The following is a 25,498-nucleotide window of genomic DNA, read 5'->3' as shown; positions in this document are numbered from 1 at the left end:
AAGTTCATCCTGTTTCTTGCTGAATATAGATTTTGTGATCCTTTATAAAATTTGAAGTCTTCTTTTGAAAGAGAACTGTCCAGGGCAAATTAACTTCTAAGTACTCTCTCAGATGTATTGTTCTTTTGGGGGAGCTGAGGGAGGAACACCCAGCTGTAAGCCAGGACTTACTCCTGGTCTGCACTCAGGAATAATTCCTAGGGGTGCTTGAGGGACCATATGTGGTGCCAGGGATCAATCTCAGATTGGCTACATTCATGGCAAATGCCTTACCTACTGTACTATTGCTGTTGAATAAGAAAGAAAAGGCCGTTTTTATGTGAACAAAGATAATTTAATCAGAATGGGTACATTTTGAGTATTGTGGACATATTTTGAAGGCACTATCACCACTCAGTAATTTTGGTAAAGCTCAGGGTTAACTCCTGTGTTATCTCTAATATCAGAGAAGAGTCGCTTTTTTATTTCAATATTCTTTAAGAATTATTGTCTTGCTCAACTTGAACAGGAGCCTCCTATGGATTGCAGCAAGAGAAACAACAGGAGCACTGTATTCCGCATTGTGCCAAAATTTAAAAAGGAAAAGGTTCAGAAGCAGAAGACCAGTTCACAGCCTGGTATGTGGTCCACATTGGAAGGGAGGGTTTTATTTGTTTGTTTGTTTGGGGGACACACCTGAGTGTGCTCAGGGTTTACTCCTGGCTCCGAGCTTAAGGATCACTCCTGGCTGTGCTCAGGGGACTGTATAGGATACCAGGGATTGAATCCGGGTCTGATGAGTGCAAGGCAAGCACCTTACCTGCTGTAATATCTGCTCTGCCCCACTAGAGAGTGTAACATTTTAGAAGAAATACTCACTCAAATGATAACATGAGATGATGAAATACTCTGAAATTAAAGAACAGTAATCACTGAAAACGTTTGGAATGTACTAGATGTCACTGAATTACAAACTGTAGAATCATTAAAGGGGCACATTCTGATCTATTTTACTATAATTTAAAAATAATTACATCAAAGATAACTAAGAATCATTATACCTAAAATATTTCTAAATATCCACAGTTATCTTTTGTTAAGAAGTTCAGAAAGAGGGCTGGAGAGATAGGAAAGGGTTAAGGCATTTGCCTTGCACGTGACTGACCCCAGTTTGACCCCCAGCATTTCAGATAGTCCACATTCCATAAGCACCCCTGAGCAGTGATGGGTATTGCCCCAAGCCCCTGCCACCCTTGTTACCAAGAAAGAAAAACCTGGGAGAATAAGGTGATAAAACAAAGTTATTGCTGATTTATTTCTATTGTATTGGTGGATGTGCATGCATTTGTTTATGTAATCCTTTATATTACTCAACAGCAACTCAAGGCATCAGCATGTAACTTGTTTTTCCTCCTAGAGTACAAAATCTAGATAATTGTGTTGAAATAAACCGGAGAAATTTGTATTTACTCCTTTACTTTGCTAAATATATTTTCCACTTAAAGTTCACATTCTTTTTCTCTATTTGTAGGACTTGCTTTATCTTTTCAACCTCTCAATAATGACAGTGTACTGTGACACTTGCATTCTTGGGCAAAAAATAAACCCTTTCTTCAGTGTTCTCTTCCTAGTTCCCTTTCCATCTTCCCCTAATGATAAATTTTGTGTTGTTCCAGTGCTAAAGCATCTTCAAGTTATATGTCTTTGATAGCAGGTGCCTTTTTTAATAACCTAATCATCTTATAATTCTAAGTAAGCTATTTCATCCTTAAAGGTGATATATAACCTTATGATAACAATCAAGCAGCTACTAAAGGCCATTTAAAAATAAAATATGACAAATAACAAACTTTTATAACCTACTAAATATTAAATAAAATGTATGACAATGACAATACTTATGGAAAAGTAAAAATCCAGCTAAACTTAGAAAGCAATGTTGGTAGACATTAAATTTATTTAAGAGCATGCTTGCTACTCTATCAGGACTAGTACAATTAGTAATGGTAACACTTTTAGTATCAAAAAAGTGACCTTAAGCAAAAAAGTTTGTGTCAAATTGAGTAGCCCTCGTCAGAATTTAAATTCGCATGTGTAGCTTATTTCTTAGTAAACTTTATGCATGGCCTTAAGAAAATAATCTGTACTTAATTAGACCTTGCATCATTGATCCTGATCATAAGAAATACTTGTTTTATACATACTGTGTGAGTTGGTAGTTTCAAGGAAGAAACGAAACTAAATCTAAAGGCACAGGTTACAGCAATAAATGTCTTGTATAATCAAACCCTTGTGTTGAACAGTAGTCAGTAACCTGCATGGAAAAAGGAAACTGTAATTCAGTTGAAGCGCCTTTGCCTTTTCCTTTTGCTAGCTCTGCTGCTGCTATACTCTGTTTTGCATCTTTTTTGGCCAACCTTTGCTTTGTACTGCATTGAGCATGTAGAAATTAAGGGGGTTTTGCTCTTAACTTTGGTAGTTCAGAAATGGGGCACAGAGGAAGTTGCTGCTTGGCTGGATCTGCTCAATTTGGGAGAGTACAAAGAAATCTTCATCCGTCATGACATCAGAGGGGCTGAACTTTTGCATCTGGAAAGGCGAGACCTTAAGGTATTTCTTTTTGTTGCAACTCCTCTGCTCTTGAATTTTTCCTTGCTAAACGGAATCCTTTCTGCTAAGTGTCTCCTTTTTGTGTGCTTATGGCTTGGCTTATGTTATGCAACCATGCAGTCATCTCATATGCATTACCTGTTGTCTGAGTTTCTTAAATGCTTTTTAATCAAGAAACATTAGCAATATTTTCCTTTCAGATCACTCTATGACTGTTAGAGCTTATGCCTCAGCATGGATTTTGTCATTTTCTCTCTGCTTTCATTGGTATGGCTGTTCCTGTGCTAATATATTTCCAAATGGATCATGTTCCCATCAGCCCTTTGTATTGGATCAGCATGAAAGGTGTTAATTGTTTCTGAAAATGACTAAAAAAATCTAATCTAAGGTTAACCACTAAAAACTAATTTAAATACCAATAACAAAGCTCTTCTAATACTTGGAAGTAGATGAGAAACTTAGGCAGTGGCTATTTAGAGTCCTGCCAATCTGTTGCATTTATAAATTGATCTTTCTTTGTCCACATAATAGACTAATAAATTTAAATGTCCTGATCAGGTCCTATTATTCAGATCATATTATTCTTGAAAAGAAATCTCTTTTCTTTAGTAATGGAGTGTAAATAACACCTTGGATTTGCTTCAATGCAGCTTAGAGACTTGGTCATTTATAAAGGAAAAGAATAATTAATTCATTAACTGCAGCAATTCCATTTATAGAGTGGTTACTCAACATAGGAATGACCAGTGTACCCTTTTCTGTCCCAGTGTCCCAGTGTTAGGAAGAGATCTAGTTACATTTTCTTGATATGTGCTGTAATCATAAAATTCTGATATTGGAGGGCCAGAGAGATAATACAGTAGATAGGGCACTTGCTTTGCACACAGCCAAGTTGGGTTTAGTTCCTGGCACCACATATAGACATCCAAGCATCACCAGGAGCAATCCCTGAGTACAGAGACAGGAGTAAGGTCTGAGCACTACTAGATGTGGACCAAAAAAAAGATTCTAATATTAAATAATATGCAAATAACAAAGTCTTCAGTATTTGTTGAGGTAATTCCTTTCTTGTGGACTATGTTCTAAAATACTTAGAAACATTTATTTATAAATATAGTACTGTTGTCCCATTGTTCATTGATTTGCTCAAGCGGGCACTAGTAACGTCACCATTGTAAGACTTGTTGTTACTGTTTTTGGCATATTGAATATGCCATGGGTAGCTTGCCAGGCTCTGCCATGCAGGCGGGATGCTCTCGGTAGCTTGGGTAGCTTGCTGGGCTCTCTGAGAGGGACGGAGGAATCGAACCCTAGTTGGTCGCGTGCAAGGCAAGCGCCCTACCCACTGTGCTATCACTCCAGCCCCTTTGTAAATATAGGTAAATAAAAGTAGACATATAATTCTATATTCATGAGATTTTTCTGTTTTTCTGGCAGGGGAACCACACCCTGTAGTGCTCATGCCTTACTCCTGACTCTGGGCTAAGGATCATTTCTGGGGTAGCTCAGGGGGCCACATTGGTGTCAGGAATTGAACCCCAGTTGCCTGTGTGCAAGGCAAGTGCCTATTTGCTATTATCACTCCAGCCCTGTTCATAAGCTTTTGTGATTTTTATCTATAAATTTATTTGCATTAATCAATGGCTGGATAAATAGCAGTACTCCTACATTAAAAGGGAAAAAAACAAATTTATTTGCAGAGTGTTTTGAAAAGATACTGGTTAGCACATAATATAGATCTTTTGTTTTGTCTTATTTTTTGGGTTTTGGACCACACTTGGTGGTGCTCAGGGCTTATTCCTGGCAGGGTTTGAAGGGATATATGGGGTGCTAGGGATTAAACCTGGGTTGTTGTGTGCAAGGCAAGCAACCTGTGCACTGTATTATCTCTTTGGCCTTTTTTGGGGTGTGTGTGTGTGTGTGTGTGTTCTGTTTTCTTTTAGGGTCACACATGGAAGTGTTCAGGGCTTACTTCTGTATCTGCTCTCAGGGATCATTCCTGATAAGGCTCGAGGGACCATATATAGTACTGGGGTGTGAACCTGGGTTGGCATTGTTCTTATATCTTTATTAAGCAGTGTCAGATGATTTTATCACATCAAAAACTAGATATCCTTTTAGAACCAGACACTTTTTGCCACAATAATAGCTTAATCTATTGAGTAACTAAAATCTTAGTTCAGAATCCTAAATCTAGGTAATAGCCAGATATTAAGTGTTAGAGTTCATATAGTAAAGGTTGGATTCAAACTTGACATGAGCGAGCACACACACGCACACACACACGCGCACACACACACACACACACACTGAGTGAAGGAAATATTTGCAGAATGAAAAAACAAAGTGCATACATGTGCTGAAACATAGATCTCTAAGACCTGGCTGAGATTAGATTTTGACTCAGAGTAGAACATATGCCTTTTATGTGTGAGGCCTCCAAACACATAAAACAGAGGGATAAAGGGAGTAAGAGGCAAAATGAAGGTAGGTAAAATTTTTCGAGTCAGTTTTCTATTTAGATTTTCGTGGAACTTCTAACTTAAAAAATATATTTGGGGCTGGAGCGATAGCACAGCGGGTTGGGCATTTGCCTTACATGTGGCCAACCAGGTTCGATTCGCAGCATCCCATATGGTCCCCTGAGCACCGTCAGGAGTAATTCTTAAGTGCATGAGCCAGGAGTCACCCCTGTGCATTGCCGGGTGTGACCCAAAAAGAAAAAAATTAATACAAATGACATTTTCTTCTTTAAAGATTTCTTTTAGACATTTGTATTGACATAGACCTTTTAAACTCTTGACTCTAAAACAGGGTGTGGGGGAATGAGAAAGGGACATAAATATACAAAAAGAGTCTTGTAAAGAACAAACCTGTGGAACTAGAGAGCGAGCTTGTCTGTTTCTTGGTTGTGGCTCCAGAAGGAGCAGAATCAGGTCACTAATAGAAATATGTACCTGCTCCCTACATAAGTTATCCATTCCCAACACTGTTTACAGGTAGGCCAGTCCCATTCACAAGTTTACATCTTCAGCTCTGATCTCATTTGTCCACTATAGGATTATATCACCAACTGTACTCGATACTTGGTTGTTGCCAAGGTTTATCAATGGTAACATGTCCAAAACTAATTTTTCAGTTTCTCACCCACTTGTATTCTGCACCTCTTTCTGCAAAGATCACCCCTCTCCTTACAGGTGTTCAAGCCAGGAAAACCCACGGTCATGCTTAATACCTTCCACTCCCCTATTCTTTCACACCCTAATCATTAAGTCCCTCACTATGTCAGATGGTGCTGATGTCCATCCATTTTGCTTTATCTCCTTCCTATAATCCTCTCCATGACACTGTCACCACTAATCACTGCAAGGTCAGTAGCCTTCTACTGGTTCTTTCACAGTTCTCTACAACGCATAATCCACATTGCAACAAGGATAGTTTACAATGGGTGACTCACTGTACTGCTTAAAAACTAACACTGGCTTCTATTTCTACTGGAATAAAACCTTAGAGGTGTTTACTCTTAGGATGTGCATCTCTTCCTACCAGTCACCTTGACTAAATTCTGTTCAGATCTTGGCTCTAGAGTTACTTGTTTACCACCCAAAGAGCAAGATAACTGTGTGATAGTCAGAATGTGGGAATGGTAACCTGTTTTAACCTGCTTTGGTAGACAAGTAAACCAATTGATTCTCCCATCTGGAAGACAGAGCGAGAAAAACGTAAGAAAATAATAAAGACAGTAGTTGTGTGTTTGGTTGTTGTGTTTTTGTTTTGTTTCCTATTTGGAAGGTTAGAAGAATAACTAAACTCCAAAGTATGCTTCTGCAAAACTAGGTCTGATTCATCACGAAAATAGACAATAGTAAAACCCAAGATAAAAAGTCACTGTCACTGTCATCCCATTGCTCATCGATTTGCTCAATCAGGCACCAGTAACGTCTCCATTGTGAGACTTGTTGTTACTGTTTTTGGCATATTGAATACACCTCGGGTAGCTTGCCAGGCTCTGCTGTGGGGGCGAGATACTTTCGATAGCTTGCCGGACTCTCCGAGAGGGGTGGAGAAATCGAACCCAGGTCAGCCATGTGCAAGGCGAACACCCTACACGCTGCGCTAAAAATTAAGAAATATATGATGAATGTCATGCCATTTATCACAGACTAACTCCTTGAAGATGTCCAAATATTGAACTCAAACTAAAGAAAATATAGTTCAGATACTATAACGGTATGAGAAGCATATATCTCATTATACTAGAGTAGAAGTTCTGAGTAAACAGACTCACCTCTCCACAAAATTGTTTTGATTCTTGTGTCCTATGACCTAGAAGAGTATGTAATGTTAAAGGTATCAAAGAGTATGTTATTACAAAATACCAAAAATATTTAAATACTCAAATATCCATCCAGCTAGATGCAGCTGTAACTTGACATTCTAAATTGAGATAGCAGACCCTGGTGATCTTCCTGTTGGATTTGGCTTGTTTTAGGTTTTCTGTTTTAGCGAACACTTGGATAAGGTCATCTTAGGACTGATTATAGATATTCTGGTCTTGTATGACACTGCTACATGAGGAAATATTTCAAAAATCAGTAAATATTGTAAAAAATAATCTCAAAATTAAAAAGGGTACAGCATATAGGAAGAGTATTTTTCATAAGAATTCAAAATCAGCAGCAGCATTGCTATTGTAGAATTTAAGGAACTCATCAAGTATCCGTGAGAGGGTGAGGGGCTGTGTGAAACAGAGAAAGAAGGGAAAATTTAAAATAGTAATTGATATTCCTAGTTTACAAAATAGAACGAATATTTAGAATTACAATTCTTTGGTACTTTGTAATCCTGTTTTCTAGGTTTTAAAAAACTCTTTTTACAAATTTTCAAATATTTCAGCCTTGGTTGTATGAAAATAAAACATGATCTGATTCACATATAAGCAAACTGATTGTGTTTATTATATACAATATGGCTGCTTTGCCATTTAGTTTTTCAGATAGTGACTAGTATGGCTATCCTGGGTGGAGTTCAGTCAGACTGCAATAAATATTTGCATTTGTTAAGTGCCAGCTCTATTCTGCCTTACTGCAGTCACCATTAATTTCTGAGAGTTAAATGCTGAATTTTGGGGTTTTCATAAGAATACAGTTATTTGAAATATAAAAGTATTGAGGGAATGGAGCAAAAAATCTTTTGAGGAAAACAACAACCTGCAGATATCAAAGTCAAAGTAACTTTTTGCACATATACATTACAAGGTATAAAGGATATTTAAGTATTCTACTCAAATCAAAATCTGCAAGTGTGTTTACTTTTCAAATTTAGTTCCTGTATACTTACCTCATTCTTGAGTTTTAGCAAGGAAATGTAGAGTTGCTTTATAGCTGTGAATGCCCATGTGTCATTTTTCTCAGTGATCTCCAAAAGACTTTCCTTACAAACAGAGAAAGAAAAGAAGAAACTACAATATCTTTTGACTCTTGAAGAACTGCTATTCTATACAGCTTATGAAATATTACAGTTAACAGTTTGTATACAATGTGATTTTTTCCTTTTAACCGTATGGCAATTTTTCAGAGAGGTCATTTTACACACTATTTTTTAGCTTTTGCTTTATGAATCATTAAATATAAATGAAAATAAGTGTACTGAGTGCTGATTGTAGTACTTGAAGTTTTAATATTTAATCCTGTTTTATCAATAAAATTGTATCTCTCCTGTTTTTTTTTTTTTCCTTTCCTGTTCTATTATTTCCTTCCCTTTTCTTTTTTTTTTCTCTTTAAGGATCTGGGGATACCGAAAGTCGGTCATATGAAGCGAATTCTCCAGGGAATTAAAGAGCTTGGAAGAAGTACTCCCCAGTCCGAGGTGTAACCACATTGGTGCTATTCCTTGGAAGAGAAGAAATTGCTCCTTAATCCAAAGTTCTTGGAAGCAATGAGTATTCTTGTAGGATTCTGCCTAGATCTGTAAGCACCACTTAACGCACCTCTATGGCTTGATGTTTTGCTGTGGGTAAATTTTTTATTTGAGCTATTAGGAAAACAGTTTTGTGCCAAAAATTACATTCCACAAAGCTATTTTTTCTTGTTGTGAAAACCTGATATACATTATTAAAATGGTAGGAGGAATCTGTGACAATTACCCCATCTGAAAAATAGAAATGCAAAATATTTATGTTCCTCAAACCTGGACAAGTGGAATGTTCTTACTGTGCAAGCATAAAACAATGTGTGACTAAAATTTCTTATGCTTCATTGTTGAAGACATTTGCTTCTTCCTTAAAATTACTGGCTACAAGACTAAAATAGAAGTTGTGTTTTGTTAGATGGGTATCTCTTCAGATTCCTACTGCTCAATGACCAAATATGGTTAATATTTCTCAAATACTGGTTAAATGCCCCTCAAATGAATGAATGCAAATCTTAATGCACGATGTTCTTGCCTGAATTGTCTTTCTCCTGCATGTCAAATCTACTATTGTAACAGTTTTAATGTCAATTTTAATGGAATTTAATTTATTATTACCTGAGTACCTTTTTGTTGACTAAAGGCACTTTTCTGTTCTTTGATGTAGAATATTGGATATTCTGTATCTAAGAATCTGTGAATGTGTGTCTGTGCCATAATCAAAAATGATCTACATCAAATGCAATTCTGTTTTATTTCAACCTATCATAAATAGTAGGTATGAACATTAAGAAAATTATTGGATATTCTCATAAAATTGCATACTCTGTTGTCTAACGAATCTTTTCCAGTTCTCCAGAAGTCTGACATTTTGTTCTAATGTCTATTCTCAGTGTAGTAATTATTGAATTCCTATTTAGCATTTATAATTTAGTAGACTGTTTACATATAGGAATTTTCCTTGAAGTCTCAACTACAATTTGTATACTGACTAATCACCCAGATTCACCCCAATTAGGGCTCACTCCAGTTGAGCCCTAACAGGAACTTTCAAAAAAAAAAACCAACTTTATTTCTTAAGGGCCTTATAGTATTATCTTATTTAATTCTTTATCCTATTAAATAGATATTATTTTCCTTTTCCTAAACCACTAATAATTTCAGTGTGACTCATTAAGAATCAACATCACAGTGGTCAAATCTTTGAAAGCCAAAGGTATACATGTCAAAAAGTAGCCAAAAATGTCCTTAAACATTAAGCTCTTTTAAGATATTATATACCAAAAACTTAACTATAACGTTTTTAAATGTTCTCTATTAGAGAAGTAAGCAGGGTATTGACCCAGTGGTGACAATTTTTATAAAGTAGTCATCTAGGTTTATTTAGCTCAATAGAATACATATACACCCATATACTTATGTACACATACGTGTATATACACATAGACATTTGTATGTATAATTACACTTACATACATATACTTGAGATATTTCTCATCTGTATTTTCTAGACAATTATTTAAGGTGTATTGAAAAACATTAATGGAAGAACTTTTAAAATGAACTGTTGTCAGCAAGTAATCCGAAAAGTTTTAATATTTCATACTTTATTCTTATCACTTCACTTGAAAATTTGACTAGAAGTAAAAAAAATAACAAGCCGTAGGTATCTTAAAAATAAGTGAACCTGGGATTGGAGCAATAGTACAATGGGGAGGGCATCTGCCTTCCATGCAGCTGACCTGGGATTCAATCCCTGGCATCCCATATGGTCCCTGAGCACCTCCAGGAGTAATTCCTAAGTGCAAAGCCAGGAGTAACCCTGAGCATTGCTGGATATGACCCAAAAACCAAAAACAAACAAACAAAAAACCCAAACAATAAGTGAACTGATCCTGGCCAGGTCTGTCTTAAGTTGTGAATAAATGCAAATTTTCCCAAAAGAAATTATATCAAGTATCCTAAAAGTGTAAAATATCTATTCAGTTAATAATTTTAAACGTATTATCTGCAGCTGTGAAATCTGAGGTTTTTTCCTATCTCTTTGGTAACCTTCTGTTTCCTGATTTTCTGCAAAATCAAAATAGGAGGCACTGTATTCTCAATTTTCTGCCAGGCCCCTGTCTAGCTCTCTCAGAAAAAGGAAAGATGGGGTATTTGGGGTGAGGAACTGTAGAACGGTTTTATAAAAAAATAATTCTGTTTTTTCACTCTCCCAAAATGCCATTTGTCTAGACAAAGGATGCTTAAGCCATTCCATGCTCAGAATTTTTCAGAAAGGCATAAACAATTGAAGTTTTTATAGGGTATTTATTACTACCCTCTTAGGCAGCATCTGAAAAGTGAATGAGATTTTTAGGTAGAATTTGCACATGGGATGAAGAAAATTTTTTTAAATGACTATTTTGATTTTTTATTAGTTGGCGGCATTCTTGAAGATGTGTAGGACCCAAGTAACTTCAGTCATAACCTCTTGGCCAGCTGCCCTCAACAAACTCCTTAGATCCCTGTCAGCATGGCAATTTGCAAGACAGTATGAAAGGGACTGGAGCAATAGTAGGGCATTTGCCCTGCATGTGGCCGACCTGGGTTCTGTCCCAGGCATCCCATATGGTCCCCTGAGCACTGCCAGGAATGATTCCTGAATGCAGAGCCAAGAGTGACTCCTGAGCTTTGCCGGGTGTGACCAAAAAAGCCAGGGAGGGGAAAAAGCATGAAAAAGCTTCTCTATAGAATCTGTTCACAGCTCTGGGGAATGCAGGTGTGACCTGTGAGACCTACTCCACCTGAGTGGTGCTGAGCAGCTCATCCTGCCCCCAGTGCCCCGCAGGTCCCTGTTACCTTCCCTCTCCAACTAAAGTCTTCCCATGTGGGGAATTTGAGAGCAGAAGAGGGGAGTCCAAGCCAGTCTCTACTTCCCATCAAACTGTTTTCTGAGAAGGAGTTGATTTTTCAAGGAGAAAGGAAGGGTCAAGCCTAAGTAACACTTGAGAGTTTCCATTTTCCTTTGGTTGCCTTTCCACCTTGCTTTCGGACTTCCTTTCCTCCTCCTGTCTCCATTGCCCTGTGTATGCTGTTCACTGGTGGTTCCTTAGAGTCACATTGCCACAAGTGCTCCCATTTCCCTGTCAGTTGTCTTGCAAAATGACTCCTTTCATTTCTCCCCACCTTACACATTCACGGTAGGCTGTCGAGTGTTAGGACGAGAACAGTTTACTTATTTATTTTTGACCAGGAAGGCATTTGTTTGAGTCTTGGAATCATGATCAGATGGCAGTGCTTGCTTGGTTCCTGTCATGACCAAGGACTTAGCAGTTTTAAAGGGCATGGCAGGGATGTGATCTAAATTCAGATCACTTGTTGTGAACCTCTGGGCTTGGCTTTTAAAATTCATCTGCCCATGGTTGGTGAAAGGAAATGAACAATTTAAAGAAACTAATTTCACAGTTTGTATCTTATAGTAGGCTACTTGCTCATCTATAGGAATGGATAGATGACACCCTTAGGGAATAATGATATATCTGCTCAGATTGAGAAGAGATGTCCATGACTGAGTACATCTGTGCTGTCTGGTACTGTCATCATCACGTGTATCAAACTTCATGCAATTAGGAAATTCATTTCTCAACTGTTCTGGCACATTTGAGATGATCGATAATCAAATAGATGGTACAAACGTTACAAAAGTCAGTCATTGCAGAAGTCCTGGTGAGCTCTGCTTTAGGTCTTTACTACCCCAAGTGCGGTCCTTAAGCCAGCAACAACCATATTGCCTTCAAGCTTATAGAAATGCAGAATCTTGTGTCTACTCCAATACAACTGAATCAAAATCCTCCTTTTAGTAGATACACCACTTGATTGGTTGACCAGATAAATTTTAATTCCTCCTAATAAATTTTAATTAGGGGTCTTAAGAGGATTAGAAGAGTTCACTCCTTAACCCACTGTTTCGGATCCATTTACCAGCTGCTCCCAATATCACCTGAAACTCATTCATTACTTCAACTGTGTTTTTTCTCAATTTCCTCATCTGGTTCGAGCTGCTCCCCACCTTTCTAGTGGCTTTATTTTGATAGTGAAGGGGAATGAATGAAGAAGATGTGGGAACCAACACAACTGGCCTCTCACTAGCCTTTCACCTGTCATCTAGGTCACTTAACAATCTTAGTTTGCTTAATTTGCTTCCATATGACGTTCTCATTTGTTCACAACTTAAGTCACAGGGAACATTTCAGAAGAATATGTACCAAGATTAATAAAGATTGGGTCAGTATCCAGCAGCTTGTACATTTTCACATTCTCTTACCAATAGATTATCCTGTTGACATAGTTCATGCTTGAAGATTTATAGCAGCACACATATATTAAATGAATCATTAAGCAATTTTTAAAAGGCAGCAAAATGATTACAGGTGAAGTGAATGTAATTAAAGCTCTTAAAGGATGCATGTTTGCTCAACCTAGATGTTTTTAACATGCTAATTTATCTTTTTTCGGATAGTAGTTACTTAAAATAGTGCCTGCTCTCCAAAGTATAAATTATTTTATCCTATAATATTTCCCCATAACAACTTATCCAGTATTCTTCACTTAACAGTGAAGAATGTATAATTTACCAAACCATTGCTACCTTGAGGTTATTTTAATAGATAAAGAATGCACAACCTTGGTGCTCATAGGAGCTAATTTAGCAAAGGTATGAGAATGGAAATATTAATGTAGACATAACAGGAGAATTTTAGCAGAAACTTTGATGTGACACCACTGAGCTAAATGATTATCTCCAACTGGATGACAGGATAGCAGACTTCACATATATAGATGTTAATTCTTTTAAGACACTGCTTTTCAGAAAGCTATAAAAACATTGTATCTCTCAACCTCAGCATCTAGTATCTGTCCTATACCTCTCCTCAAAATGAACTCAACCTACATTTTTTTTCAAAAGCAATTTGAGTAAAACAGTTAAGCTTACAGTTGAATAACACACATGGCAGATTCATAACACCGACCTTTAAATCAGCACAAAAGCAGAGTGAGGAGAGAAACTGTTGGACAGTGGAATAGCCTCCATGGGTGAGAGAGTGCCCACCGTGCCAGCCTGCATACTTCTCCCTCTTCTCTCTCACTGTCCCATGCCAAGGGCCTAGGACTTTGTCTCTTTTAGGGCATCTCTGTAGCGACTTTTGCATAGTAACTCATGTCAAATGGGTCACATGAGGCCTTTGCAATAGGATGCCTTTTTAGAGAAATGACCAAATTCTTTAAAGGGCGATGATTATTGGTTTTTGTAATGTGCAAAGCATTAGTTAGTTTTATCTATATTATTGTTTTCTCTTACTAGTTTTTTTCAAGAAACATTTCTTCTAGAAACATTTCTGCTAGCAGAAAGAAAAATAATAAGGCTTATCATTTCAGACACCAGAGAGATAAAAGACAGCTGGACTGTACCTATTTGTATACTTTTATTTTCAGCAAAAGGAATGGATAACTGAGACTATTAAATTCAGTAACAATGTGTAAGATAAGCCACATATAACTAATGTAGGTGAACAGATGACTTTGATGTAACTATTCTCTTTACATATATTAATATCATCTCTTACTTTTAATGTACTTCCAAGTTTTAGTTGGAAAAATAGAAACCAAGCGCCAACTTAAAAATGGTAAAAAAAAAAAAAAACCTCCACATAAAATAGTTTAGTTTAGCTATAAATTATTCATTGTATAGGAATTTACATTCTGGGTATTTCATAGAAACTGCATTCCAAGAGCAGATTAACCAAATGTAAAGAATTTAGAGTTATTTTTAAATGTACTAGAGTAAAAGATTCATACTACAGTTGATAATGGCATTGAAGTAAGATAATGCAGTTAGATATGTAAGCTAAAGAAGAAAAAAGGATATATTTTTTGGTCTACCATTTTATTGCACTGTTTACCACAGCTTAACCTTATCTATTGCTAAATTCTAAGTATTAAGCTAATATGTAGCTGAAGATTTCTTACAGTTCTGGCAACTGATAATTAGTGCTGTGAAAGGTTTGGGTATTGTAACATTCCCAATTTTGTGAGTTATATGTTGTATATTGAAAATGACTAATAAATTGGAGTAATATATATTTATGTAGAGCTGGGAAATATGGTAATTATTTTTAACTTCAAATAAGTTGTATTGAATTTTTTCTTTCTCTTCAGTGAGCTTAAAAGTCTCCCTTTTATGTTAAAATGTCTATTTATACAACAGGTTTCACCTTTTACTGGGTTTATTAATTTTCATATTAAATTTTTCTTATCTTTTTATACCAACTTAGTTATTGTGCTGGCTATTCAAGCTGCCAAGATGTATTTGAATTTGCAGGAACTTTTGGCAGACAAAATATTTAGTAACAGACCATATTTGTATATTTTGTGGTTTTGGGGACAAGAATTTTGCCTTTGAGTCTCTGAGGCTTTGCTGATAAAAGCAGAGCTAGTGATCATCAGTATTACTCAGAATCACCAGTAGAAGGTTTCCCACGTTGTATAAATCAGTGCACTTATTTATTATGTTGTAAAATTTAATATGTATGGATAATGCATATTCTAGCCCTTTTATTTGTTACTGCTGTTGCTTAGGGTGTAATAACTCTGTTAACTGTTACTTACATACTTGAAGTACTCATTTCTGTCAAACAGATCCCAACTTTTTCCTGGTCAAAAAAGATTCATATTCTTTACCACCATAGATAACAGAAAAAAGAACTTGTTTTTTAAAATGGGGGTGGATTAATACGGGTGTTTAACTATGGGGGTGGGGGGAGAATATAAAGCTACAAGGAAATCACCAATATGAACTAATTGTGCTGAAGTTTTCCATTATCTATTTCACTTTTAAGTCAGAACACCTTCTCTGGTAAAGTTTCAATTCTTGTAAAACTGGTCTGTGATAATTATATTGGTAACGTGAATTTCAGAGGAACATGAAGAATTTCTAATCCCCCTCATCACCAGCCCCCCCCTCCCCGCCAAATATCACATACCTCTAGCAGCTGGATCTTGGCTCTAGGGAGTATAATCTTAACATGTTTGCTTGCCTTTGACGCGGGGTTACTTTACAAATAGAAATTTTATGGGTAATGACTTGCTTTTTATTGCTTCTGTCAATTGAGTCAATAGGATCTTGAGGTTTGGATTTTCATTGTTTTTAAAACAATATTTCCTATTTAGTGTGTGGAAAGCTGGAAATTTTAAATGCACTGTCAAAACAAACAAACAAATCATGTTTTTAAGGAAGGAAAAAAAGTATTTAAGGTGAATCCTTTATAAGGTATGCCAAAGAAATCACTCTGACAAGCCCTACATTAAATTGTTTTATTTACATTGTAAGCAGTAGATAGTGCACTATTAAGGACTATAGTAGGAAATTACATTAAAATAACTTATTGTAATTTTAAAGACACTCATTTTACTTTTGCATGAGGAGTTATTAATAGGAAAATAACATATTAAAAACATGAATAAAGTATCCTGAGTTGATAATTTGGGAAATAATTTGGAAGCAAATAGTTTGAGCATAGATCTCTCTTACCTTATGGAGTAGAAACTCAAAATATAAGTGATATATGTGCGTAGCCATAAGCCATAAGAGCAAAAGTATTTCCCTGATGAAGTTTGACACTTTATCTGTGCCCCATGAACATAGCAGTTAATTTAGGAAACTATCACATTTTTGAAATTAAACTAAGCAAATAACTTGGGTGACCTAATCATTTGTGTTTACTATATGAGGAAAATGTTTGCTTTCTCTGCAATTAATTCCACAGAGAACTGATCCCTGGAATTAGCCAGTTTTCATTGAAAGACCCTGATAACTGTGGATCAGGACAGAAATATTCCTGAATTTACTGAGTCTTATAATGTGTTAGCAATGATTGATTTCCACTTAAAACAAATTATTAAAATATACAATACACATAGCTGAATTCTGAGATTTGGTGTATGGGACCCAGGTTAGAGCCTACTGGCTCTCATAACTAACTTGTGCTCTGGCTTCACTGCATTTGTCCTAGCATCTTTGTGACTTGGTGCTTGGCTACCCCAGTAAGAGCAGGCACACAGTATTGTGGATATAGGTAACATTTTTTACAAAAGGGTCTCTGTGAGTAAGGATCATACTTAAATTTACTGTTTGTTTCCTATTTTCATTTATCACTATTGATTTAAAAAGACTTCCCAGACTGTAGGATGAATTAGAAGTCAAAAGTAATATCCCTCAATGTTCAGTTTTAAAAGGAGAGTGAAGTACATTAGTACTTATGGATACCAGATAGCTTATGGTAAACATAGTTTTTCATTTGTGTACTACAGGCTCACATTACCCATTTCAGGATATGCTAAAAGTTCATTTCTAAAGTTTTCAAAAACTAAGATTAAATTTTATACTCATCTCAAACATTTATATCAGTGAATGGTAAATAAATATTTAAATCACAATTAAGTTGTGTCTTGAAGGATTCTTAGGTTAACTCCCCTAAAAAGGAAACTGTTTTTTTTTTCCAATGGCTAATAAAACAGAATATAGAACTTCCTTACTTACCCTTTGAGCCCACTTAGTCACTGTACTAGGTAAGTTCAGAATGGTTTCCTTACATTTGATTCCCAGCATGGATGGCTGACTACATTCTTTGCCTGTGGAATGGTACTTCCTCATTCCTCTTATGCAAGTACCTTAAAAATTTCCTCTAAAGAAGCTAGCAACTATCTCCATTATTACTCTAACAGAGATATGAGAAGAGCTAAAACATAGCTAAAATAACATAGCAAAGAATTAGTTATATATATGAAGATTGACTTTCTTTTGAAACCAATATTTGAATTCACTCAGTATATAATCCCTCTGATCCATTGTTACATCTAGTATTTATTGCAGTATAATATGGTAATGAGCTCCTATTGCATCTCCCTTTCTAAAAATATTTTAATTGTAAGAATTTATATACCACATTAGAAAAATGCTGAAGAGGCTGGAGAGATAGTACTGTGGGTAAAGTGCTTGTTTTCCAAGCAGCTAACTCTAGTTTGATGCCCAGCACTGCATATGGTCCCCCAAGCACCTCCAGGAATTATCCCTGAGCACAGAGCCAGGAGTTAGCCCAGAGCACTTCCAGATTTGAACCCCAAACCAAAAAAACAATATTAACTCAACAGCATGCCATTTTCATTAGTCTTTATGACAGAATTTGGTTTCAGTGATGATTGATCTGAGTAATGATTCTAGAATGACTTAATACAGTTACAGGGACAATTTTTCTTAGAATTTGCTTCCCACAGTGACCTCACTTCAAGTCACTTATAGTGATTATTTCACTTTTTATGACACAATGGAAGAATGGTTGTTTGCTACAATTATGTATCACCGTTATAAAGCATAATGACTAAAAAGTGTGATTTAAGGGTCTATTTTTCTCTTCTAATTCTATAAAATCTTCCTACCATATCTCCAGATCATGATAAGTGTTACCCTCAAAACTTTTTAAAGTTATTAATTTCTAAACAATAGTCCAGATATATGTAATTTAGTTAAATGTTCTCTTCAAATAAACATTTTTCTACCTGCTTTCTACTTGATAATCTATCAGATTTTGGGGATTCAAATAAAGTAAGACCTAACTCATGTATGGTAGAGTTCAAGATTCTTACCTATTTTTCTACAGTCTGTTTAGGAATTTGGGAAGTAACCTCTTTTAAACCAAGTTTTTCTTAGGTTATTTTCGAGTAGTTGCTCCTTCCACTCAAAAAAAAATTCTGTCATAAAGAAATAAATTTTATGTGCATGGTTTTTGTATTTTCAGATCAGCTACCAATAATTTTTGACCATTTGTTAAGATTGACCTTTGATCAGTCCTGTAGAACTCCTGTTTCCACAATCGTAGGTGCTAATGTGTGATGCAAGAGACTGTTACAAAAGTCCATTACAGGAAAGTATCTATCCCTACTGAAGATTCACACACCCAAATATATGAGAAATACATAGTAGAAGGGGAAAACTTATAAACCAGTGCTTTCTGGTATGTGAACTTTAAAGGCTCCATCTGAAGCTATGGGTTAATGTGTCCGCCTCAATTATTTTAAGTGGATATTAGGGAGTAATAAGAGTCAGCAGGTTGCATACTTACTTAAAGCATTTATAGAAATATACCCGTAGTATTTGAGTCCTATAATGCACTGCTTTAAGAAGAAACAAGTATTTGAATTATAAAATAATCTATTTCTCTGAATATTTATGAATAGGCAATAGGGTTCCATTATGAGAAGAAAAAGACTGCCTTTATTGTTACTAGGTATGGACAGAAATTTTCCTTGTGTATATTTACACTTTAATAAACTTATTTTGAATTTACTGTTTCCCATTAGTATAAAATATCAACTTTTTCTGTTCTGTAGAAGAAAGGAATTCTTAATTTGACAGAATTTAATTATTTTGTTCACATTGTAAGAGAAGGAAGCTCAGAAACCCTAACTCAGTCCCTTACCTTTAGCACACTTTACCTTTCAATAAAAATAATAAGCAATTATTGGCCTCCCGTTTATTATCACATTAAAAACAACAGTGTATTCCTTTTGTCCCCTACATTGAAAAGATGAATTTACTACATTTTGGTCGTCTTTTTTGAAACTCGTACTTGTTTCTGAAGATGCAGATCATGTCTGTCTATTTATTACACAGTGGGCTCTGTTTGCTGCAGAAAAGAGTGAAACTTTTTAACTGCTTAGCACACTTGCCAGTGAAATATACCTGACAGAGCAGAGGTTATAACTTTGGCTCTAATTACTTTTAATAATGTTAAGAAAACGTGAGTTTTGTTTGTTTACATGCTGTTTACAATAGCATAATTTTTAAATATATATATAACAATTGAGATATTTATTGCATACTATTTTAAAGATGTTTTATGTGTTTTCACCTTTGGAATATATTGTTACAGCTCCTTATACAGATAATTCGGGTGGCTTTGTTAATGTAGCTAGTAATTTTTATGACTACTAAGTGACCAGTTTTTTGTGCCTTTTATTGTGGGATGCATGATTATGTATTTATTGTACGGAAGTCACTGATGCGTGTATTTTTGTATTTTGCTGGGATTAACGGGTGATCTCACTGTATATGATGACGAGAGATGCCTTTCCCAAAGGGGCACTGCCTTGAGATTGTTCTCAAATAAAAATTAATGCATTTGCAGGATGTGGGAAGTCTCTGTTCTTTGTGGTGGAAAATAATTTTTTAATTAAATTTTTATTTTTAGGTGATTGTAGATTCACATACAGAGAGAAAGGCTATCAATAAGAAGGGATTTTAAATCACATTTAACTTTTGTGAAGCATTTATCACTTCCCACGATAAAAATTACATTTCAGCCAATATATGTATCTATGTATAAAACACAAATTTAAATGTTAACAAATATTAATCCTCTATTGTGTTTCAAATTACTAATTGCAGCATATGAAATTGATGAGATTTGATAATGAAAGAATCAGCAAATATTTTCTCTAAAGAGCTAGATAATAAAAACCAGTAAAGAAAAAAAAAATAAAGAGATGGGAATGAATTCATCCAGTTAGAACTTTAGGAGTTAAGGGAACAATATTTTATATGATGACAACTTTAAATTGAGGGCTCCATTAAGAAGAATTTTGTAATTAAGAATTTTGTATCAAATGTATTGAGTGATGGGTAATAAAAAATAGCAAGAATAATTGAAGACATTTCCATAGAGAAAATATTAATAAATGTTTGCAGAAAAAAAATAAAGAGAAAGAGCTAGGTAATAAATCTGAATTTGGGGATGCATGTGGCCCGCAATACTACTTATCTCTGCCAGTCATGTTAGAGCAGCCAGAGGCCACCATGAATGATGGGCACAACTGTCTTCCAGACTGTCACAAAAATGTATGTAGCCACATATGCTGTACGTTGGAAACACCCAAGATGATGGTTGTAAGTATGGTAACTGTGCACACCAAAACATTACTATCAATCATGAAGTATTGGAGGAAGTGGGAGGAGGAATGAAAATTGGACCACTGTTGAAATACAGACAGTGGTGGGGGTCATGGGCCTTTTGGTAGTCGTGGAATACAGTAACTTGTTACATCAACATAATAAACTTTAACACTATTATTGTAACTAAGTTCCAGTTTCCTTGGGAATGTCATTCAAATAGATTCATATGTATGTAGGGTCTTTTAAATCTGACTTCTTTCACCTAGAATTTTTTTTTTTTTGGTCACACCCGGCAATGCACAGGGTTTATTCCTGGATCTGCAGTTAGGAATTACTCCTAGTGGTGCTCAGGGGACCATATGGGATGCTGGGAATTGAACTGGGGTCGGCCGCATGCAAGGCAGAAGCCCTACTCACTGTGCTATTTCTCCAGCCCCTCACCTAGAATTTTTTTAAAAATGAGATCATCTTTGTAATTCCTCATTTATGTAATTTTTTTTGCTCACTAGTATTCCACTAAATGACTATATCAATTTGTTTATTGAATTGCCAGTTGGGATGTTTCCATGTCAAAATGCTTATGAATATGATACTTCTTTTTTAAAAAGTGTGTTGAATTTTGCATACACATGTATTTTCCTCTCAGGTAAAACACCATAGGATTTTGGGGTCTTATGTTCAATACATATTTAACCTTATAAGAAAATACTAAATTCTTTACAGAAGGAGATTGTGTCATTTTCATTATCACCACAGATGTGTAAGTATCTGTTTTTCTCCTATTCTTGTCAGAATTAGTATTTTCCACTTTTAGGGCAGTTCTAATAAATGTTATAGTATATCGGGTTATTTCACTGTGGTTTTGCTTTGTGTTTCATTCAACTAGTGATTTTAAGCTTATTTTTATTTATTTCTTTGCCATCTGATAAATTAGTGCAAGTCAGATTTAAAAATCAACCAATTAGAAAGATGAACAAGTTGAGTAAATAAACAGTTTCCATAAAATGACTTCAAAATGGTCAATGAACATGTAAAATGTGGAATAGTACTATAGTCAGAGAAATACATAGTGTGATGCCATTGTTGATCCCTTGGAGTGGCAAAACTGTTACAACAGTTTTGACAAATATGAAAGGAAATGGGAATTCATACACACCACAGGTAAGAATTTTAAATAGACTGATAATCACTTAGAGATCTACTTGTTACTATCTAATAAGTTAAAGATATATGTGGTGTGTGATATACCCCAATGCTAATTATGTAGACACAAGGTATATGGATATAGAAGTATATTATAATATCTCAATTAAATATATATTTACTAGTAGTCCAATCAATATAATTGAACAAATTAAATCAACATGGCTTTTTAAGTATTGAATAAAAATAAACAGTTTGCAAATATGTATATCCACATGATACTATTAAGGAAAAATTTTAAAACAAATAATGGTGCATACTGTTAATGTGTACACAAGCTAAATTAACATAAAAACTTTGTAGCAATGATATGCATCAATCTCAGCAGTAGTTTCATTTGGAGCTAATGAAGAAATGGATAGTGAAAGTGAAGCTTGAGCTATTCCCTGATCAACTGTATTGTATTGACTTAGATTATGAGTGTATCTATATTTTTTATTAGGTGCAGTCTCAGAAATTGTTGTTCTGACAGTCTGGGGCTCCTGCATGGCCATATGGTGCTGTTTGGGCCTAGTGGTGCTTGGTAACCACGAGGCTCACACCAGCAATGATTAGAGCCACCATGGCTATACCCAGTGGTACATGCAGAACTTTATGGTGCTGGAACTCTTAACTCAGGTTCTCATGCATGCAAAGACATATGCTCTACTGTTTTGACTGTCTTGCCTAGTGCTCAGTTTATTGTATATTTTATTTATTTATTTATTTTTTATTTTTTTTTGTTTTTTGGGGGGGTCACACCCGGCGATGCACAGGGGTTACTCCTGGCTCTTCACTCAGGAATCACCCCTGGCGGTGCTCAGGGGATCATATGGGATGCTGGGATTCGAACCCGGGTCGGCCGCATGCAAGGCAAACACCCTACCCACTGTGCTATCACTCCAGCCCCTTATTGTATATTTTAAATACGTAATAATTTTAAACTGCCTAGCCCCCACTTTCTGTGTCTATCTTGAAGAACAACCCTGAAGTAGGCCCTAGGAGTTGTCATATTTTAAAACTTCTTGGGACTGGAATGATAGTACAGCTGGTAGAGTGATTACTTTGCATGCTGCTGACCTAGGTTCGATCCCCAGCAGCCCATATCGTCCACGAACCTGCCAAGATTGATCCCTTAACTCAGATTCAGCAGTAAGCCTGGAGCACCGCCAGGCATGTACACAAAATATCTTTAGGGTACACGAAACATTCTTTTGTAATAGCGATAGCTTCTGTCCTCAACCCTATGCTTGTGGAAAGCCCAGGCTCAATCTCCCAGCCATGCCTGGTCCCTTGAGTACTGCTGGGAGCAACTCCCAAGTTGAGAGTAGCCCCCAAGCATTGTCAGGTATGTTCTAAAAACAATCAAATTCTACCTTTAACTATAATCGTATCTCACAAATATAGTAAAACTCAGCTTTGTAATTCTAACTACTTGATTCTTAATTCTGCTCTTCACTGAGTACAAGGTCTTTGGAAATGGAGGTGTTGATTGAGATTAAGAAATTTCCCTATCTTTGGCTTGTCCCTCTCCCCCATCCATCACACATCTATCACATCTCTGTGGACAGAAACCTTTTTCCTTTGTTGATTTATTTTCCCAGTGCCTGCCAGCTGTCAGTCTGGATTTCTGAGTAGCTTCTGAACCTTGGCTTCCTGCTGTTATATTTTGTCTGCTGTGTGGATCACCTCTCATACTTAGTGTTGGATCCTTTGACACCTGCTGCATTCATTAACTATCTTTGGGATATGGAACTCGGAGCTCCATACTGGATTTCTACCAGCTCTGCTGCCTAAAACCTCTCCCAATCTGGTGGATGGGTGTAATAGATAGCCCCGACTAAAGCTGATGAAAATTAACAGCTCTCAACACTTGCTAAGCTTGCTGACTTCCTTCCTAACCTGTTCAGTCTGGCCAAATTAAATACTCTTGAAATCCAGGCTCTCAAAATAGAAGCCTATTTATTAGGACACAGCTGTCTTTCTTTACCTTCCATCACTCCTCAGACCTAGAGATGAAGTGGTACTTCTTGGAAATATAACCCTCTCTCTTAGAGATGATATTTGAACAGCTTAGCTCTTCTGCTTATTGAGAATCTCTCTGGTTCCAGACTAGATTGGATTCTCTACGACCCTCTGTTTATTGGCCTTTCAAGACTAAAACTCGTCTGATTTAACTCCTTAGTAACTGGACCCCTCCCACCCTGAAGTTCATTAGCTTCACGGCTACTGATCCAGATCTCCGCTGCTTGTTTTGTTTTCATTTCTCAGGCTAGCTCTCAAGCAAACATTTCCCAAGGCAGTTCAGATAAGAAGTGGGTGGAGGTGTTTTTGCTGCCCAATGGATGCCTAGTGTCCAATTCTGTGATAAGACCCTTGGAAAAATCAGATACCATCTCTGTCTACTTTCAAGTCACAACTATCAAATGATTTTTATAGAAGCAAGAAAAAAATAAGAATAAAAGCAGTAGCAAAATAGAATCAAAAGAAAATTTATCCTATGAAAGTTTCTAATTTTATACAGGAACTAATAGAGTCAAATTGTGGTTGGAAGGTGATATCGTTGACGTAAAGTGGACTAAAGAGTTTTCTGAATAATTGATGGCAGTAGAAATCCCAGCTCTTCTTTTGTGTGTGTGTGTGGGGGGTGGGGATGGTAATGGGGCTCCCAGTTTATGCTTAGGAGTGGCTCCAGGATCACTCCTGATGATACTCAGCCAACCTGGGACTCCATGGGACAACACTAGGACCCTGTGATTGGTGCTGATGTGCCCAGTGGTACTTGTATTGGGTGGTGGGCACCCCACACCCACTGGTTGGTGACCATCCAATGACAGGGATTAAACTTGGTGCTGGGTGTCTAACTCAGCTCATTTCACATGGAAGGCATGCACTCCTGCCCCTGAGCAATCTTCCTGACCGCTAAAAATCCCAGCTTAATGTGTCTCTGCATCATCTCTGAAGAGGTAGTAGCAAGGACTGCAATTGGCAAATAGATGGCTTCCAAAGCCCTCAGCATGGATCTTCTACTTGTATTCCATTTATTGAACCACTGAAATTCTGTCCCCACCCCAAGTTGGATGCAAGAAACTGGCATGACAACCACATAGCCCTATTTATTCTTCATTCATGTGACAAAAAGGAAGTGAATTTGCAAGATGGAGGACAGACAGATAAATCCAAGAGCTGCCCAAATAGAAAACATTTCGGAGTGGATTTGGAAGGTACCAATATGATGGCCATATGTGAGAAGATCAGAAGAGCACCAGGAAGTTTTGTGAAATTTGACAGGAAGACAAGTTACCAAGGTGTTACTGAGACCAGTGACATCCCTGCTACCACTGATGATATATTAGATGAAAGCCACTGTCTGAGAGTCTGTCAGTTGTCCTCAACATGTTTTGTATGTACCAATGTTGACAAAAAGATTTTTAATTAGAAAATAAAGTTCGGTGCACATTTGGTTGATGACATTGAGAAATGATCATTTAGCTATCTGAATCATAGAGATTAGCCCTGAAGATCGAGCTTTGTAAGTTGGTATATTGTTTTCATCCTGCTGGAGTCTGAGGGTGGTATCCCTGAATAAGGCCTTGTGACCTGACAGGTAAAGAAGAGGTTCAGTCTAAGGTCGGGTAAATAAAGATGCTATCATACTTTTTTTCAAAACTAATATTTGAGAAATAGAAGTTGTATTAACAATAGGCAAAAACCAGAATTGTAGATGATTGTATCAGACAACATCTGTAGCACTGTAGCACTGTCCTCCCACTGCTCATCAATTTGCTCGAGCAGGCACCAGTAACGTCTGCATTGTGAGACTTGTTGTTA

General features: G+C 36.4%; 1 protein-coding gene across 5 annotated transcripts in view; it reads left to right on the top strand.

The window, feature by feature from the left end:
* The window catches only part of DGKH (diacylglycerol kinase eta), a 213,777-nt gene extending 194,054 nt beyond the window's left edge, over positions 1–19,723 (top strand). For 4 of the 5 annotated variants that reach the window (XM_055133278.1, XM_055133331.1, XM_055133370.1 and 1 more), the window contains exons 29-31: positions 509–617; positions 2,459–2,589; positions 8,374–19,723. In XM_055133278.1, the coding sequence (XP_054989253.1) occupies positions 509–617; positions 2,459–2,589; positions 8,374–8,463 (330 nt within the window). In that variant the 3' untranslated portion in view covers positions 8,464–19,723. The remainder of the gene's footprint in view (positions 1–508; positions 618–2,458; positions 2,590–8,373) is intronic. The other variant, XM_055133507.1, reaches the window with a different exon arrangement.
* Positions 19,724–25,498: the final 5,775 nt, after the last annotated feature.

The sequence above is a fragment of the Sorex araneus genome, chromosome 1 (assembly GCF_027595985.1).
Source record: "Sorex araneus isolate mSorAra2 chromosome 1, mSorAra2.pri, whole genome shotgun sequence".
NCBI lineage: Eukaryota > Metazoa > Chordata > Mammalia > Eulipotyphla > Soricidae > Sorex > Sorex araneus.
The sequence above is the reverse complement of the archived record's forward strand: the minus strand, read 5'-3'. Positions and strand labels throughout refer to the sequence as shown.